Source organism: Calonectris borealis, chromosome 1 (genome assembly GCF_964195595.1).
Source record: "Calonectris borealis chromosome 1, bCalBor7.hap1.2, whole genome shotgun sequence".
In the NCBI taxonomy this organism is placed as follows: Eukaryota; Metazoa; Chordata; class Aves; order Procellariiformes; family Procellariidae; genus Calonectris; species Calonectris borealis.
Genome location: NC_134312.1, coordinates 1,488,453 through 1,508,619, shown reverse-complemented (window position 1 = coordinate 1,508,619; position 20,167 = coordinate 1,488,453). Strand labels below are relative to the sequence as shown.

The window sequence follows — 20,167 nt, the reverse complement described above, 5'->3', positions numbered from 1 at the left end:
TTGCTTCTTTGGCCAAGTCTGCTCTCTTCTGAAACAATCACACGAAGAAGATCCTTTCCACACCTGTTCTTCACTCAATGTCCAGCGTCCTATTTCTTGTCTCTAAAAACGTGGACCTCCAAAATCAGGCGTGCAAATCTTCGGGAACTGCTAGATCTAAGGCATTTGGTGCGCCCCCAGCAACTATTTCTGTGCTCCAGAAGCAGGTCTGAAAATACACTGATGGATAGAGACGGGTCGCAGAATCAAGGGGTCTGAGGAGATCCTGGGGAAGCATAATGTGCATATTCTGGTACGTTGACTTCTTCAATTACTGCCATTTTCAATGAGAAATTATTCCTCAAAAAGAAGAAGAAAGCAGCTATCATGTCTAGACTCCGACTCGTAGCTTGGGGGTGGATTTTTGACATTTACAAGTCTTTTTAAAGGTGACAGCGAGGAAGTGAGCAGGTGTAGACTGGAAAGGACATAAAACCCACCTCAAACAAGCTGATATTGGCAAACAAACAATACAGATACACGCCTACCTTCCACCTTTGATTACTTTTTGTCTAATTTAGATCATAAGCTCCAGGGCTCAAAATCTGTCGGGAAGCATGATGAAAACAGCACATTTGACGGCTGTAAATTATTCCGCTCACCTAGTTCAGGGTTCTCTGTTTTCCCTAGAAACAAGGGCAGAATAAACCAGCAAAGTATGGAGTTGGGTTACCTGAGGTTTTGTGTTTGTACAGTAAGGACATCACCGAAAACCTCATTTTTGTTCTGAAACAGAAGCCCTGCCTAGATAAGAAAAATCACATCAACCAAAGCCGTGAATTTAATCGAATGTGGTAAAATGGATGCAACCCCTTTTCAGAACATACTGATTTTGAGTCATTTTTTACTGGCTAGATGAAATCAGTTTGGTTTAAACTGTAGCAAGCTACTCTGGAAGAAAACTAAGCACCCTATAAACTTTGCATTAACGCAGCCGTGCTTATTTAGAAAATATTAAACAAAACTTTGCTCATGGGCATGACCTACACCTGTGGATAGCCACGCAGAAGCCAGCTACCCCACCTTCTCCCTGACTTTACGCTGTGAGACTGAGGGAAGCGAACTTCCCACATTGCGTAGTTAATTGTAAAGCCCTTTGAAGGTAGGTGCTGTGTTAGCACCAAGCCTTAACTGCTCAGTTAGGTCTAAATTCAGGAGGAAAACAGAGACCGGCACTAAACGCTTTTCCTTCTCTCTAGATAGAGCTACCCACGCTTCAACACGTGCCGAGCACTTTACAGCCGGCCCCATCTCACCATGTTGGGCTGCCATCCTTCGACGTTGACGCAGCGATCAATGCACCACCAGAAGTCGTCTTCGGATTCTCCCTTCCAGGCGAAGACGGGGAACCCTGGCACAGAGAGGGAGACGGGTGCTTACACAGCCTTAGCAAACCCCTTGGGGATCGGCTCTCCCTACGTCCACGCGTGATGAACCAGGCTCCCGACACCACCGCAGGCTTGCTTGTGGTCTGATTTTTCAACATCTACCTTCTAGAAGAAGCTTCAGAGATATACATTGAAGACACACGCTGAAGGCAGCAGATAGGAGTCAGCTTTAGCCTTCCTAATTTCTTCCTCTCCCCCAGGAAAAAGCCCTCGCCACCAGACGAGAGGGCAACACGTTCTCAACGATAACATTTATTTGCAAAATCAAGCTTTTGCTGCGAGTTAGATGTCCTACCTTCCTGTTAGGCACGTTAGCAAAAAATTTACTTGAACGTATTATGACTCATGAGCAATTATTATTCAGCTTCAGTGAGGAAGACCAGGTAACAGGCAAGCTGGTGGGTTTGGCTTCTTCTGGGTCTCCCAGCTCTCACGGTAAAATCCCTGGCCTTACCCAGGTAAAACAGGATTTGAATTAAGTCATCTCCCAGGTGAGCAGCAACATGGACAGCTTCTGTTTTGTGAATTATGTCCCCCCAAAATTCTCTCTTTCACCCCTTTTAGCCAAAGTTATGACTCAAATTTATAGAACTGAAACAAAATTTAGCTCAGTTGCTTTTAGCAAAATAACTTCCAGGTTCACGTAGCCCTGATGCCTAATAATGTGCATCATCATCAGTTGTGCTACATACTTCTATGTTCCAGAGAAAAAACATTCTAAGATTTTCAGACCAACAGAAGGGATTGATCTTCTGCTGTTTACCTCCTACAGGCTTATTCTAAATTGAAGAGAATGAAGGAAAAAACTATAAGAGATGGTAAATGAGCTAAATATGATGGGACAGTAAGAAATCTTTTTAAAACCAGAAAGAACAAAGAGGGTGAAGTTTCCTACCGCTCTCAGCAAGGGCAGCAGCCACTTCATTAAGAGTAGAGTAGATGTTGCACGCAGCCCATCGGCACTGTGCACCCAGCGCACCAAGAGTCTCCATTAGGACCTGGATTTAAAGCAAAAAAAATCAGAAAGAGCAATGTGAAGAGCAATATACAACTGGGATTTTTATTTGCTATTTATGGGAAAGCTTCCGGGGGGTATCTGAAGTTGGTTTTAAGCAGCATCAGGGTCGTTAGAGCGTTGCACAGAAAACAGTTTTGCAATTATGTTTTTTTAAACAATTTTAAATGGATGAAGTAAATAAGAACTTTGAAGTATATTATATACGCAGCATATATATGTGTGTGGATATATATCTCTCTCAGCTCGGGGTCTATTTTAGAGGCTAAGCAGTGAAAAATCCCTGTCTGGAGTTTATTGACGGGGTCTCACAGCTGTCTGCGCTGTAATGTGCGTGCAGCCCACGATCTTGGCCCCAGCCAGTGGCTTCTCTCCCTGCGCTCTCTTCCTCAAAGCCATCAGCGCAGGCATTTCTGAAAGGCAAAACAAAAAGAAGTCCATCAGTGCGACGGAAAGAGGGACGAGCACAGAAGAAACACCCAGCATCACTTCTTGCCCTGCTAGCTGGTACCCTTTGAATTTGTACCGCTGTGGCAGCTTCAAAAAAAGCAAAACCCTTGAGAGCAGGGATCAAGTCAGTCATGGCACAGCTGAAAAGGACCCAATAACCCTCTGAGGTCTTTTCCCACTATTTAGGATGTAGCATCATCACATTTTCAAATTCCTACCTGCGAATGCCCAAGTGAGGCTGGAGAAAAATCTGCTTCAGACTGAGGAGGACTTGGGACTCGCTGCTCTGGTCGGCCTCTCCGATATCCCTCCAACTACCTAACCACTGCATCGCCTTTGCTACCGATTTTTGGAGGCAATCATGCTAAAACAAAGTTGTCTAATTTATTTGCTGGATCTAATCTTTTCTATTATTTTAACAAAATGCACTTGACTATAGAGTAGTCCTTCGGTAGTTGGTTGGTTGGAGCTGCACGGCATAACCCTGTAACTCCTTTCCATCCCACAAAATCCCATAAAAGTTTTCCATCTCTAACAGGAGCGGTGTCAAGAAATCACCAATATACTGAACCTCGCAAGAAGAGGATTCGGGGGAAGGAAGAACCCCACAGGACAGCCTCGGACAACTGTGGAGCTTGAGGAACGCGCCCCATTTACCTTGTTCAGCGATTTCAATCTCTCGGCGCCCAAATTCTGCCTGCTTTATGTTTTTCACACAGAAATCACTGCTGCCTTTGGAGTTCTTCTGCTGCTTGTCTCGGGGGGAGGTCTCATCATCAGAGCTGTCTGTGTAGGAGGCAGCTGGAGGAAGAAAAGGAGGTCAGAGACAGAACAAAACATTCCCTAAAGCCAAACCACCTGCAGTGGAAGGGCGCAGATGATCTGCTGAACGTGTCCATGGACGTGCTTCTCCACGTGCACGTGCCAACTCCCTCCGTCCTCAGCTGGGATCTCCTCTTCTCCTTACAATGGCCATTTCCCCACAGTCAGCTTTTACCTGCAACCACCTCCTCGCCCTCATCTACCTCTACTGCAACACCGCCGGAGGGAATTAGCTTGAGCACTGCTCCTCACCACCACCATCACCACTACCACCACCTCCTCCCTGGCAGGAGCCACACCTTGGGACCCAACTCAAGAGCCTCATCCACATGGTCATCTCCCATTCCTCATGAAATTGCCCTGACGTTTTACTCCAAGTCTTTTCTCTCCAGATCATGTGGTACTTCTAAAATGAACGTGAGACCTGGCATCAAATTATTTGTTACAGCAGAAGAGGACCACCTTTGTTGAACAGGACTATCCACGACAGCCTCAGTGGAGTTGGCCAATAGTATGCATCGCTAGCAAACGATGTGCATGTGTGAAGGCACCACATAGGATGATGAGCTCTCTTCCTTCACGACACCAGAAAAGAATTGGTTAAATCTTAACCTAGGAAATGTTGCACAGTCAAACTCAACAGCTACTGGCTTTGGGTGACGTGTTGCTGCACGCGTGAGCTAGCTTCTCTCCCAGGCACTGTCTCCAAGAGGGAATCATCTACACCAAACACCCAAGGGGGTTGTTCTACCCAACAGTCAGTACAGATTCCCAACTTTCTACCCCAATTCTGTGCCAAAGGAATGTGGTAGCACGAAGGGTGAGCACTTCTTACAGTGCGTCATAGGAAGAATGGCGGGGTTGAACTCATGGTCTTATCACCACCCACCAGTGCTCCCAAAGAGCTGGGGCTTTCCAGAGGCATCCAGACCTCAAGTGAAGATTGATACCCAGAGCCGCTTCAGAGAACTTGGAATAAAGGCAAACCACCCCTCCACCCAGCATTTCAATAGCTCTGTTAACATTTTCACGCCAAAAAACCCAAACCAAGGAGTTAAACCCTTCCCCCCCAGCATGGCCATGGGTTTGTCTTTCCTGCAGCACCCAGCAAGCTGATTACTTTCTCTTCTGGCTCGCGTGAAGCGCTTGAATGATCCCAAGGAAAAAAGCTTAGCGCTGCCACTGTCGGTGTGCCAGGCTCCCCAAGACCCGCTCGGGTCTTAATCCGCTTACGGAGGAGAATTACGCATTGCTGAAATTTCTCTGCAAAGACTCCATCCTCAGCGGGGTGCGAAAGGCAAGTCCGACCCTGCAAACAACGCGCTGGCGGCAATATATTTCTGAATTTGTGTTCACAATCCCACGGCAGCTCCTGAAGGACCGGGAGCCTGGCTTAGTAACAAAAGAGTACCTTATATAATACCAGGCTCTTGTATATCAAGGACTCCAGAAGGATTAATTAGTTAAAGGAGGATTATTTCCTTGAAGACAGCTAATCTGTGCGGAGGTTTCTTTAAAACCATAGATCTTGGTTCTGGGGACTGAAAGTAATTTCTTTAAACAAAAAAACCCACCTAGATGGTAGCCAGATTTTCATATGCAGATGGTTTTTACTGTTACACACGTATAATATATAACAGTGCATATAGCTCTATGATAATTAAACTAATATTGTTAGTGTAGTATAACAGCGTACTAATATATAATAGTAAATTTTGCCCTTGCTTTCCGGTGAAATGAAAGACAAGTACAGAAAGGAAAGGATTCCTGGCACCTCTAATCCGGAAATATCCAATGAACTGGTGGGATAGACAGCCTCCTAAATATCAACTCAAATCACCCAAAAGTTGATTAATGAAAGCTTCATAACCGGGGTTGGCATCCCGTAGAGCCGCGTAGCATTTTAATATAAACTGTATTATTTCAAAGGGAATGACATGAAAACAGCAGCAGGTCTCAGGCACTGTTATCCAGCGGAAAAATGGTGGGGGGAAAAGGAGACACCTGCAGCCCACGTCCTAACCCAGCAAAGACCATGTCAGAGCCTAAATTCAGCAAAGTTTAGCTTTGCTAATATTTCAGATGAGGATCCACTCACGTCTGTAGTATTGGCGTCGGTACGGGCAAAAAAGGGGCAACCTGCCCCTGTTACAGCCCAATGAAAAAGACAAACCTCGTTTCTTTTCTGCACAACCGTTTGAAAGTTACGAAACAGCATGAGGATGAAGTCAATCGCCTTTAATTAAAGATATTACTGTTCTAATCTCATTTCAGCGCCCACATAACGTGTAACGGGTGCGTAATACACAACGCTGAGCGCTTTAGTATTCAAAGCACTGAGCTGATATAAACCAGCTGATCCCCAAAAATCTTTGTTCGAGCAGATAACAATTATCTGAGTTTTGCAGAAAGGGAAAGAACAGTTACCAAAATTCAAGCGATTTGCCCAGCGCAACGCCAAAACATCCCCTCGACTCCAAAGCTGAGCTGGCAGGTCGCTGCCTTTCCCTGGTTTGCAAGAGCAGATGCCGTTAAACACCACGGCGCGTCCTTGGGCGTATAAACCACTCCCGAACGGCGCAGAAAACAATTAATTTCCCTGTTGAGAAAAATTACTCATTTTAAATGAGGTGGAACAAGTACAGAAAATGGGCGGCTTATGGTAACGGTAATGAGGTAAGAGACATTTACTTCTAATTTGAAGAGTCAGATCAGCACGGATCGTTAGTATTTTCATTCTTCGTACTTTACAGCAACCAAGTGATAAAGTTCTCATGTTCAATGGTGTCTCTGCTGGTTTATTGTAGAATCACAGAATGGTTTGGGTTGGAAGGGACCTTTCACGGCCATCCAGTCCAACCCCCTGCCGTGGGCAGGGACATCTTCAACCAGATCAGGTTGCTCAGAGCCCCGTCCAACCTGACCTGGAATGTTCCCAGGGATGGGGCATCAACCACCTCTCTGGGCAACCTGGGTCAGCGTCTCACCACCCTCATTTTTCCCATTATTGCTTCTAGCAAAGCCCAGTTAGCGACACATTGCATCTTGGAGGACGCTGCTCCACATCGCAGCTTCACAGATTGTACGTACTTTGGAGACCAGCTGATGATTTTGATCAAACTTTTCCAGTTTTGATGGGCAGGAAGAAACCACTGGCTGTTTGCAGAGCTGCTGCTTCCACACCCAGGCCTCTCTTGCATCACTCAAACGGCACCGGCACCTCCCCATCATTTTGGGCAGAGATGCTGGGATGACTCTTCCTACCAAGCACATCTCAGGGAAGAGTCACTTGCGTTTTGCTCACCTCTTCACTCATGCCCACCACCTCCAAACCTTGGGACCTCCACACGCCTCTTGCATGTCCAAAGAAGAGCAAGAAGCTGGTGAAGGGCCTGGAGCACAAGTTTGATGGGGAGCAGCTGAGGGAACTGGGGGTGTTCAGCCTGGAGAAGAGGAGGCTGAGGGGAGACCTCATCGCGCTCTACAACTACCTGAAAGGAGGTTGTAGTGAGGTGGGGGTTGGTCTCTTCTCCCAAGTAACAAGCCACAGGAAAAGAGAAAACGACCTCAAGTTGCACCAGGGGAGGTTTAGATTGGACATTAGGAAAAATTTCTTCACCGAAAGGGTTGTCAGGCCTTGGAACAGGCTGCCCAGGGAAGTGGTTGAGTCCCCATCCCTGGAGGTATTTAAAAGACGTGTAGATGTGGTGCTTAGGGACATGGGTTAGTGGTGGACTTGGCAGTGCTGGGTTAGCGGTTGGACTCGATGATCTTAAAGGTCTTTTCCAATCTAAATGATTCTGTGATTCTACGATTCTTCCCCTCCATTATTATCTCTCTGCTCCTCAGGCTGCTTCTTTTCCAGCCTTTTCCCATCCCAGGAGGGCTTAATGGGTTCTTTCGACTGTTCGTGCTGTTCTCAGCCCTGAAAGGAGATTGACAAAGATCCGCGCCAAGAGGTACTAATGGGATTCATCTACCCATCCTGCAACCGTCCTGAGAACAGAAGTCTGCCGTCTTGACTGTCAGCCTAGCAGCTTTCATTAGGAGGGAAATATAACACTTTCACAAGCTAATTAATTGCAATTGCTGATGCTTTACAGGAGATGCTAAGTGCAAGGGGCGGAGGAGAATTCCCCAAAGTTGCTCCAGGTTCTTTCAGCTGTGAATGGGGAGCAAACATGATGACATTAGCCAGGCTAATCAGCCTATTAGTCTTTAAAAACGACAGTCATAAAATATACCCTGCTGATTAGATATCAGATGGAGTTGTAAAACCTGTATAAATGTTATATTAATCACAGACCTGTATTAGAGGAGTCTAATCGTTAATGCCAGCTTAAAACATGCTACCAAAGATAACGTTACAAACATAATCCAGGTGGCTTACAAAGTGCAAAGAGAGCCCGGGCTGATGTCTCTCTGGAGAGGACATGGCATGCATTGTTCCTCAAGTCCTCCTAAAAGCCCTTTGTGTGGGAACACAGCCACTGCAGGGTAATGGGACGCCTAGGTTGTCCCCAACCTTGGGGGGGCTCCTCCAAGCTTCTGGAGGAGGCTCTGGAGGTTCCTCCAAGCGTGGAAGAAGCAACCCAAGAGCCAGGAAAGGAAACAAAGAACAGTCGCTCGTTCCATAGGAACAAGGATGAAGCCATCGGACAGTGCGTGGCTTTCACTGTTGGTGTGCGCAGGATCAGATCACAACCTCCAGCAGTTGCATCTTCTGGAAATGGGCATCTGCCGCTGCCAGGAGCAGAAAGGACCGGATAACCACGGCTTTTCCACCAATTGTCTTTGCTCTTCTAAACCTGGGTTGTTGAAAAACATGAAAAACATGAAAGGTCCTCATCTTGCGTGTTTTACTTGTAGCACACAGGCAACGATCTCTGTTACGGACAATGCACTACTGCCACTTCGTACAGATCTGCTCACGTTCACCGTACATGGGAGGTTTTATCCTGTTTGCTCCCAACACGTACCAGGACAGGATGGGCACAAGAACAGGGATGTTCCCTACAGCTTCAACAGTCAAGACCTACTAGGACTTCAGACGGGCACCAACTTCAGCCGTAGCTGTCAGCTACATCCACGCTGGGAAATAAAACAGGCGAGGGACTGGTCTCCGGTGCTGGGGCTGGCCGGCGCGGCAGAGGTCGGCTCACATCCATCCAGGCACACAACTGGACGGCGTGGACAGCCCTGTGCGAGCCCACGGGGTCTGTCCTGTGTCCTTCAACAGCAGACACGCAGCTGGAAGCTGCAGGTGGGATATGGCCAAAACCACCCTCATACAAGCAGATGTGGGTGGACTACCTTCAGATTTGATTTTTGGCCACAGGCTTTCAGCGTGCAGAATGGGACTTGTCCACGGCCAGCAAACTCTGCGACCAAAAACCAACCGTAGCTCACAGCATGACATCCACCTCAAAACAGAATTATTTCTTGTTATACACAAGCTGAGAGGGTCAGGGTAGGATGCACCTTTGAGCTCTCGTGGTCTCTGATGCTCCAAACTACAAGATATCTACCCAGATTCTCCTCAAATACGCTGTGACCTGCCAAGTATCCAAAAAATGCATCCATGTCTTGGACAGGTACATCCATGTCATGGACAGGGACTACGTGACGGACTGTGGCGGAGCCTCACCGTGAGTGCTCCTTATTCCCCATGGCTCTGGCATAAAGTCAGACCTCTGCAAGGTCTGCAGCCAGATCTTGGCCACCAACCTGAACACCCATCTGAGAGCTCTTGACGGTACTCCAGCGTGAGTTTTGGTACACGTCACCAGAAAGGCCTGATCATTTGCCTTCACAGTCATGAGGAACAGAGGAATAACACCTCCTCCAGTTTCAAGTTGCTTACAGCTCCGTTCTTTGTAGCCTTGTGTTGGAAGCTGATTTCTTCTGCATCTTCTACGAGGGGCCAGGACTAGGAGGGGATCAGATGCATTAAGACTCCTTGAGGGATGGGGAATTGGATCCAAATTCCTTTCTGTGATGCTCTCAGCTGGGACAGTAGCTGTAACATTTCAGGTAGCAAGCAGTGTTCCCTTCAAAGTGCCAAGGATCCCGGATGGACCTATCCTGAACAATTTGAGAGCATCCCTGATGACCTCTCCCCATTCCTGGAAAGCCACTATCCTCATAACCAACTCCTGAAGGGACACAAGCTCTCCAGCACAGTCATGGGACTTAGTGACATATTCAGAGACAAAGAAAAGAGGACACTGGAAGGTGAGGTATGATACCAGTCCCACATGGGTGTTACTGGACTAGGGAAAATTTAGCTGAAGGTGCCACTTGGGGGCATAATGTTTTACTGAATGGGCTGGTGACGCTCCTACGTGCTGGGAAGTGCGGTGGCACCGAGTTTCCTCAGCGCTCTGTGGTCACAGCGACTTATTTGCTGAATAAACTCATGCTAGAGACCGTTTGTGAAGTGCAGGGCAGTTCGCCTTCTTCACTCAAAGTCAAAGTAAGTTTTAGCAGTCGTTCTCTCCAAGCTGCACTCTTTCCTGTAAGGAAAAATGCCAATTTCCATCGAAAGACTTGTTTTCAGGACTTTCTTGTGCTGCCTTTTTTGCATCAGCTCTAAATATTAAATGTTTGATCGCTAAATGTTTGATTTCTAAATGTTGAATGATGAACGGGGCACTCTATGAAATTAGTCTGGTTTTCACGGGGATCTACCTTTGATGGGGTTTTAAGAAATCTTCATGGACTGCTCCAGAAATTAGGTTTCAGTTGTCTACATTGAAAATGATGCATATTCAAAGAAAATAAAACAATCCGGGCACCTACGCAGGACAAAACAAAACTTTGCTGTGCCACGTTCTCAGAGGAACGAGCCTGCTGCCGGCGGGACCAGAGCCTGAAGGCTTCTGGATGGTGCTGCACAACCACCAAATATCAGACCAGAAAAATCAAGTTTCTAGAACCAATCTTCAGGGACTGCAGAAGAGCCCTGAAATTTAAAACAAAATAAAAAACCCCCAACGAACCCAACCTCCCTCCCCAGTGAGTTCCCATAAGTACAGCCAGCAAGAACAAACAGCGAGTCCACCGCTCGCTGAAAGCTTCATTTCACCGATTCCAGCAGGAAAAACACAGAAGACACGTGTGGCCTTCAAAGGTCACCATCGCTCTTCCAAAGACTCCAGTTTCACGTGCAAACGGGTAAGTCCAAACCTACAGCAGGATCCACATGGATTTATTCAAGAACGGGAAGGGAAGATGACATGCGAGCATGGCTGCAACAGAAACACTGTTTTGCTGAGCCTGGAAGGAAAAGAAGGGGAAAGAGGAGGAAAGCCAGCAGCAACCACACACGAGGGCTATAAGGAGGGATCAGAAGTGTTAGGAGCAGCAGAGTAACTTAATTTTCCATCCAACTATACACAAAGATGATAAAAAAAAAGCAACAACCCTCTTCCCACGCCTTCCCTCCGACACTGCCGACTACACAGCAGAACGGGGAGATCCTTCAGCTGCTGCAAAACGCAGGACAAACCCCGCAGGCTGCGGAGATGCTGTAAGAGATGCAGCTGATCACAGAAATATCTCTAGTTGGAAGGGACCCATAAGGCTCATCGAGTCCAACTCCCTGCTCCTCGCAGGAACGTAACTGTTCATAACTTTACGTAACGGTAAAAAGTTTCAGTTCGCTTTTAAATAATCTTAAACTTTTAATTATGACAATAAACAGGAACATCAATGCAGCGATGGCACACACCTGAGCTGTAGCTATCTGTGGAGGACTGCGAGATGGAGCGGGAAAGTGAACGGCGGCCGATCTTCGTCGGGCGCTTGTTGAATTCTTGCTTTTGGTCAGCAAACTGGATCTGTTACAAGAAATTAATAGTTAAGTCAGATGTAAGAACCCAACAGTCTGATACAGAAGATTAATCCCAAGAACACAAAGCCTTAAGCAGACACTGACACCACCTCAGTTACGGGCTGAATCGCGACTCCTACTATCTAACCGGGGACGGGGTACGCTAAATTGCCTACTGCGTTGAATTTCAGACCCTCCACCAGACGCAGCATCGACACACTGGTCTTTCAAATACCTTGACGCTCCTCTTTTAACCATACAAATTAGAAAGCTTCTGTCCCCATTACACACACATTTATTTTTCCAAAACGCTAACAATTAGGGTTATTCGTCGCAGGAGAAGCCCCATCAGGGCCACCCAACATTCGCAGCGCTGACGTGGGGACTGACCCATCTCACAACGTTTAGTGTGGTGACCAGTATGAGATGCTCCCTATTTGCTGTATGAAACACAAAAGGCAGAAATAAAAACACTTCAAGTAAAGAATGCCGCTTCCAGCTGCCCTCGGTATTAAGAAACATCACTTAAGGCTGTTGTAACTGTTGGGAGCATGGACGCCTGGAGAACACAAGCATTTAAGAGGATTGTATTTAAGAGCACACAACTTTACACAACAACTCAAGAAATGAAGGATAAGGCATGTCAATGAAGCGACGTGCAGACTGGCAAAATGTAATTATCCACGTTGGAGAGGAGGAACCAACTATCATTTACCAGCAACGCCCACAATGACACCGCAGCAATGGAGGTGACACCAAGGTGTTGTGGCATTTTGCACCCACCCTCTTTTTGAATGGAGCTCACCTCACTGCAACGCATTGTCGTGGATGACAAACAGCAACCTGCTCAACCCGAGATGAAGAGTCAAGCCCGTTTCCATTTCAATCATCACCAAGGAACCAAGATTTCAGACTCCCCAGGAACGTTTGCGAAGCCCCGAGACCCAGAGCGGGTTGAGAGCAGCCGAGCACAACCAGGCTCAGCCCTGCCTGTGTCACGGCTGCGATAACTGCCCCAATATTTATTCTAAGTCAGCAAAGCTGATCTGCTCCAAAGCATGCAGAGGACAGAAGAGGTAAGTGAAGAAGTGTCACTTTTATCTAGGTACTTTTAAGGGAAAAATGACATTTAACATTGGTATTTATAGAACAGGCTCCTGCCGGTGGCTTTCCCTGGCCAATGCATTGCTCGGAGGAGGAGAACCTCTTTCTCCAAGCTTTGTTTTACTCCTGCCCTTGGTTGAAAAGAACAGCAAGAAAGCCACATAATCAGTATTTCCCTACTATAAACTGCCCAAGTCCAGGTTTTCACACAAACCAAACATCTGCTCTTACAGATGATTATTGGTGATTTTACAGTAGAAACTCAACCCTTCCACATCCCGTTGACGTGCACCTCGGGTTGAACTTGTCTTAACGCTTCTCTGCTCATGTCAGCACCAACCTTCAGCCAGCGACCCCAAAGGGCTTCACAGGCATCAGACACGTGTCTACAGACACCAAAACTGCTCGGAGCCCACCTGCCTTGCCCAAGGGACACGGCGCATCTCCGAACCACACCAGCAGCTCAACATCCCTTTTAATTCTCTCTCTAGGTGGCTGCTGGGCCATATTTAAGCATTCAGAAGAACAGGCTTATTGTTTTAGGAAATATTTTAACTCCCAGTGCTCACCGCTTTGGAAGCCAAACCACCAACGCTCCCACCACGTTCACGATCCGCGCTAAATCTCAGGGAAATTGGAAACACGACTTCCAACTGCAAATTTCCTTGGACTTTGCTACGGGCATAAACTGACTCCATCTGGTGTAACGGGGTTAAATATTTACTTCTCCCAAATACTGAAAGCCATTAATTAAGTCTATTAACTAACCCCTTGGGGTATTTTGAGTAGTTTTGTTTAAAGAAGTCACCTAACCGTAAAGAATTTGAGCCCGTTCTGGGAACTCAAATTCAAGCTCAGTGGTTTAAGTAGCAGCACTTGACATTGCACTTGAGACGGCTGGTGATGCTACGGAGCTGGTACCCGGCTTTTTGGGCCAGTAAGTGAAGGAAAAAGGTGATGGGCAGCTAATTCAGGGTCCCCCGTGAAGCCGAGTCTGAGCTGGCCTGGGCACAGCCAGCCCAAGCTGCTGGGGAGGGGGGAAAGGACCTGGGAGAGGATTTGCAGCAGCACCTGGAAGCTCTTGGTTTTTTCTGCTAATCCTAAACCAAACAACAGAACGACACCGGATCAGGAAACACACAGGGGAGGAAAAAACCACGTCAAACTCATATTACAGTTAAGAGCTGCGTTGCGGATTAACACCTCTGATCCCGGTGGGACGGGGTCTTTGCACACACACCATTTTTTTTATTCCTTTTCTAAGAAGCTGTTGGCCCGAAATAATTTTTTTTTTATTTGAAACAAATCCCTCGACAGCTGAGCAGCTTCATCAAAGCATCAGGTTATTTGTGCGAAACGATGCTCTCGGCAAAGTGAGATACGCTGGAAGTCTAACAAAGGGTGAAGAATTCGTAGTATAGTTAACATTTTCCTTTCCCACATCATCTCTCCGAGGACATTCAAGGCAACTATTTCAAGTGACGTGGTAATATTGATAATTGCATTCAGAGCTCTTGAAGTAGCTCCACATGCAATATCGATAGGCAAGAACATGCCGAAAAGCAAAATAAGCCATGAACCAAATGAGGCAGAACTAGAACTAGACTTTGTAATAAAGCCTGCCCTAAACCCCTTCAAGGGTTTAAACCCTTTAAACGCTGCCACAAGCTGGGTTTAGCTTTAGCTGAGCACAGCACTGACTGGCAAGAGGTGGAAGGAGGCACCAGAAGAGGAGAACGTCAGAAAGGGGTGTCTGCCAGGTCAAGGCTCAGGTCTGCTTTTAGCTGGCATTGACCCTTCACCAACGTCTCTTGACTTTATCCTTCCAACAACAGAGAGAGCGGGCAGGAACGGATGCTGGAATTTGATTTATTTGAGACATCACCTTCACCCAGCGCTAAATTTTGTATCGCATGGACGTGTGAAGGGTACAAAGTGCCGGCAGGAATATACCCTTAAGCCAGTCTCCACAACACATCTTCATTTTAGAGTTGAGATTTTCAGCAACACGCACTCAATCCAGCCAGAAGGAGAAAACCAGACCTGGCTTACCCAGACCAAAACTCTGGTTTAAATCCCTACCGAACGGCACAAGGCGACCGATGGCCCAGCACCCCGCGTTCCAGCCCGGCTGGAAAGATGGGAGCATTCGAGACTGGGATGAGAACGGTGATTTGGTTCAGGTTGAACTCGTTCAGCTCAAACCAAAACACCTCTGAAGGTAACAGCCAACTTTGCACAGGCTCAAGCTCAAAGGAGAGATCGTGAAGCCTTTGAGAGCTGCAGCTGCTCGGATTTAGGAGTCCAACCCGCTCTGCAGTTACACGAACGCCGCTGATTTCAACCTCCAGCAGGAAAAAAACAATTCAAGCTGAAAAACCTCACCTCCAGAGGTACAAGGGGTTAACGACTTCTAAATGCAGGTGCGTGCTCATTACATTTCAAATGAGCCAAGTCTCACTTCGACCTGGGGTTTCCACCACGAAGAGCTGCTCTACGCTACTTCACCAAGCAAAAAAAGTCTCGCCGGCCGAGGTTTTCCTGGGCAATCTCCCTGCTCGCAAACCCATCGACTCCTCCGTCACGGTGCTCCAAATAACAACCCCAGAGCAACGTGTTCGGCTCAACGCTTCATCGTTTCAAACCTCCTGCTCCCAGGAGAAAATGAAGAGAAGTCCTCCGGAGACCGGGGTTTTCTCTAAGCAGGGGGTGCAGTCAGCTCCAGAAATAAGTGACTGGGGGGAACAGCAAGGAAAGGAGGAAAAAAATAGGGGGTAGAGAGAAACGAATGTACTTTTAAATAGAAAAATGATATTACGGTACTAAAAACTGCCCTCACCTGGGCTTTAATCCCCGAATCTCCGTTCACGTTGTATTTCTTCTTGTTCGGCATGACGGCATCACCGACAGCCCCTCCGCACCGTCTCCCGCCGGGGCAGGGGCTGCCCCCCCATTTATACCTCCCAGCCCCGCCGATCCCGATCCTGCCCGCTCTGGTTTCAGCCGCGGGGTGGAGGGAGAGGGAGGGAGGGAGGGAGGGAGGGAAGGGGAACCGCTCGGATTTTCAGACTCCCTTTTTTTTTGGCAGGAAAGGACCCCAAGACTTAATGAGGCGTCCCGCTGAACAAGCCCTACTTCTGTTTTATGATGAATTACAGCGTTTGCTTGACCTCCAGACAGTTAGCGGCAGTTTTTAACGTGGCCTGGCTTGTGTGTGCATAACAATAGCTTATTTATATAACCAGAACATTTCCCTGCTCGCTATAATTAACTTGCTAATTAGGCTCTTTTTAACTTGGGTTCTCCCCCCCACTTTCTTTTTCCCCAATGTCAGATGATTACGTTAACAGAGCCTCATTAGAAGAAAATTAACTAATGAGCAACTAAAACAACGAAGGCATTTGTTAGATGGCAAAGTGGTTTTTAATTATGCCGGTCCCCGCTCCGTCCCCCACGGCAGCAAGTGCAGAGAGTCCGTCCTTGGAAGGGTCCAGACTCCGACACCCATCCCGCTATTCCTGCGTCGGACCGTTCCTCTTAGAATCATCAAATCCTAGAATGGTTTGGGTGAGAAGGGACCTTTAAAGGTCACCTAGTCCAACCCCCCTGCCGTGGGCAGGGACATCTTCCACCAGACCAGGTTGCTCAGAGCCCCGTCCAACCTGACCTGGAATGTTCCCAGTGATGGGGCATCCACCAGCTCTCTGGCCAACTTGTTCCAGTGCCTCACCACCCTCATAGTGAAGAATTTCTTCCTTATATCTAGTCTCTTCCCACCTGACAGGTACCTACTGCAGCAGGGGAAGGGCTGCGGGCAACCCCAGAGGGACGCTCGTGCAGCGGCAGGGTTTGGGGAGCGCGATGCTTTGCTACCAGCGATGGAGCAGACCCGATGCAGGGCAATTTTTTTAAAATTTTTATTTAGTGGTTGAAGCTGTTATCCAAAGAGTTTTGTCCCTGACAATGTACCCAAGACAATTCCCATAGAGAACCTCAACATCTGCTTCCAAAGAAGAGGGAGTTGGGAAGCGATGGGGCATTGCCGGTTAACCTCAACACCAATTCTAACTAAATACGAAAAAAAAGCTCCCCCCAACTCCATGTAGTATTATATAAACATGCTTTAGAAATAATTTACCACTGATCTGATACAATATCGCTCCTCAGTAGTTGTCACTGTTGTCCAGTGGATGGTACAGCACGATGGGGAAATGCTGCTGGGGAAACACTGCTTGCAAGGGCTCCAAAGCGCTTCTGCGGACACGCATGAGCCGCCACGGCATTTTACATCTCCATCGCAGACTTCAAGGAATCCACTAAAAGAGTAAATATTCCTGGGCTATATGAAACCTGGGCTATATGAAACCTGGGCTATATGAAACCTGGGCTATATGAAACTTATGTCTGCTTTGTGAAGGGGAAAAAACAGAATCCCCGATTTTAATGAATCTGTAGAGTAATTGGAAAATGGAAATATGGATTATTTCCAATATGGAAATATGTCAGGAAATATGAGACTGGGATTAGCACCATTTGCCTCAACTGATACTAAAGCTAAAGTTGTGTTTTCAAAGTCAGTTTTTAATTTTGAACATTATTGATGATCCTTTTCACGCGAAATCCTAAGGGAGACGCTACTTTAGCTCAGTGTGAGCTAAGAAAAGCCTGGAAAGGGGGGCATGAAGCTTACACCACCAAAGCACAAACTATTTGTTCTAGTAAGTTATCACATCAAGATACTTAAATCAAATAGCTTTTCTGGGGGTGGGGGAGTGGGGCAAAAAAAAAAGCCTTTTTTTTCAGTAAAGACTGAGTCTAAGACACTAAAATTAAGAACCTCTATTCTATAAAAGTGCTAAAAATAAAGTTCTTTCCTGCCCCTCCAGTCCACAGCTCAGGTATCTTCTGCAAGTCCTATGTCAGTCGTAATCTGGCTCAATCTTCAAATAAAAACAGGGAGAACCATATTCAATGCTAGTAAAATCTGAGTTATCGCTATAATTTAATAAACCATGCATGATTAACATCTGCTTTTTAATCACGGTTGGAGACCAACCTTACTGCAGCCTCCCTCTGCGTTAGTTTAGCCATGCCGTGGGCTTGTAACATTTTCTACTCTTTTTAAAAATTGCTAAATGAAACCTTAAAATACTGCAACAGCTATAAAATCCCCCACCGCTTGTGCAATGTGCAAGAGGAACCACCCTTCTAAAGTCTCTGAACTTTGAAATTTTGTGGGCGCAGCGTTTTTGTAGTGCTAGCGTCTTAAATTTATTCTTAGCCGTGGTTATTTATCTTTTTTTAAAGGAACAAAGGGAGAAAACAGCAGTTTTCTGTGTGACTAAGTCGCACAAGCTCTCCGGCATTGCTAACAGCTTGCAAATCCACCTGCAACAAACTCGGGAAATAAAAAGGAAGCTATGGAGCTAATTAAAATCCATCTATTCACGTATGAAACAGCAGGTCACGTTTGTGGTCTTCAAGAGCTGCCACGACTTGGTTATTCATGTGACAAACTGCCTGGAAAGTCTTTTCCCAGTGGAAAAACTTCTCATCTGTCTATGACACCAAGTGATAGAATTAATTTACTCTTTTTTTTTAAATAAAGAAGGGTAAAGATTGCAAGAGAAATAATTTTGCAGCTGTGACTAGAACGGAGAGGACCGACACGACTATTCTGACGTTCCACCAGAGCCCAGGGCTCGCAGCTCCCAGACCAAACCTCCTCCTCCTGCCCTCTCATCCCTATTCATGAAGGAAAAGCTGGTTTCCTCCAGCGCTTGACCTGCCAAGCCAGATACTTCATCTCCTGCTCCACTTTCCCCCGTGAAAGCGGAGATGTGCATGTGGACACCAGGTGTTGGCCCCTGAAAGGCACCTGAGAAGAGACCTGCTCCCCTTCCGCGGTGTCAGTGATGCCCTCCTTCCCCCCCACCACGATGTGAGCTCACTCCGTGCTTGAAATGATCTGCAACCCTCCGCCTCGACGCTTCAGGCAGCTTCTGTTCTCCTAATCCACCTCCTGAGCCCGGACCACACCGCTTCACGAGAGGGACCGTCCAAACCCATTTATTCCATAGTTTCGCATGCCTTAAATTAATATGTAATCCTGACAATGCTGCTCACTGAGCCAAAACTTTAACTGGAGCTCAAAGTGTTTAAGATTCCAGTTCTCCAGCCAAAAGGTCACACAGAGACCGACTCCGGGATTAACACACACGTTTAACCCTTTGGCACCTTCCTTCTGAAAAAACAGCTTGAGAACGTGCAGGTTAAGGCCGATTTGACCCACAGGACTTGGGACGGAGAGGATGGGAATGAAGAGTCACCTACCTGGGTCAAAGCGGTTTCCAAGCGCGTTAGAAATTCAAGCCGATGATTCTTGAAGACCAGCGGTGGATCCGCCATGCTCTGCCAACTCTCAGCCCCGTGTATTTCTAACTCACGTTCAGCATTGGGCTGAGGTTGTGTACAGTGTGCACATCAGACCACAGCCCCAAACACCTCAATTTGTTATATTTTACTAGGACTGATTTCGGTCTTCAGACCTCCAAGACGATTGCTAATGAGGACTGAATCATGGCCCACGTCTATCAAGCCATTGCTCTCACTCTAGTGGCCGAGACCCACTCTTAGTTCACCTCTTTTTAAAAAAATAATCCTCTACGGCCCACAGCAGTAAAGCTGCAGGTGGAAAACCTGGAGATAAAATAAAAGAAGCTCTGCCAACATCTTAGCGCTTATTGACCTCCCATGGTAGCAAACAGCAGCACCTACATCCGATGCAGACAAGAACGAGCGCGGCCATCCCTGCTGCGGTAACGGGTGGGAACAGGAAGGAGAAATCTTTAAAAAAAGAAAATAGCAAACACCTAAACCAGGCAGCTCCAGTGGGGACAATGCGAAGGCCAAGGAAGAGAGAAACCTTCTCCCCCAGCTGTAAAACAGATCCCTTGGTCCACCCCCGCTCTGTCGGTCACGGTCCCATGACAAGGCAGGCAAAAGAGGAAACGGTTCTTTCCATATCGCTTCAACTTGCAACCAAGGGGTAACTTGTGCTTTGTAATTTAAAAAATGTAGGATCTCAGAAGTCAGAGGTGGAAAACACCTGCTGAGCCACCACGAGCCAGCCCATCACCTCTAGCAGAAGTGCATTTACACTCAGCCAGCATCCCACGAGGTCTTACAGCTCCTTCAAACGCTTGATCGTAGAATCACAGAATCCTTGACGCTACGACACAACCCAGGAGCACGAGGTTCCCTAGAAAAACTGTCGACCGTTACAGTGAAAGCCTCTCCTGTTAATTCTCTACAGATTGCTATTAAGGACTATGCAATTAGAGATTATCTAAACCATCACTCAATTATACAACCTGAAATCGCTGAAATAAGACACCAAGCCAAAACAGCATTTCTGCCTCATGCACCCACTGGCTGCAGAATTTCAGAAAACTCTGAAAATTCAGAATTTCCCCTTCTTTTGATCCCATCCTCGTAGGGATGAGAAATTCATGT

The 20,167-nt window shown here is 47.0% G+C and overlaps 1 protein-coding gene across 3 annotated transcripts in view; it reads right to left on the bottom strand.

The window, feature by feature from the left end:
* AHCYL2 (adenosylhomocysteinase like 2) overlaps nt 1-20,167 on the bottom strand; it is a 110,719-nt gene that overhangs the window by 21,227 nt on the left and 69,325 nt on the right. For 2 of the 3 annotated variants that reach the window (XM_075141520.1, XM_075141529.1), the window contains 5 exons: nt 11,447-11,555; nt 3,550-3,693; nt 2,755-2,855; nt 2,323-2,425; nt 1,296-1,390 (listed from right to left, as the gene is read on the bottom strand). In XM_075141520.1, the coding sequence (XP_074997621.1) occupies nt 1,296-1,390; nt 2,323-2,425; nt 2,755-2,855; nt 3,550-3,693; nt 11,447-11,555 (552 nt within the window). Of the gene's footprint in view, nt 1-1,295; nt 1,391-2,322; nt 2,426-2,754; nt 2,856-3,549; nt 3,694-6,141; nt 6,238-11,446; nt 11,556-20,167 lie in introns of those variants that run through there. The other variant, XM_075141539.1, reaches the window with a different exon arrangement.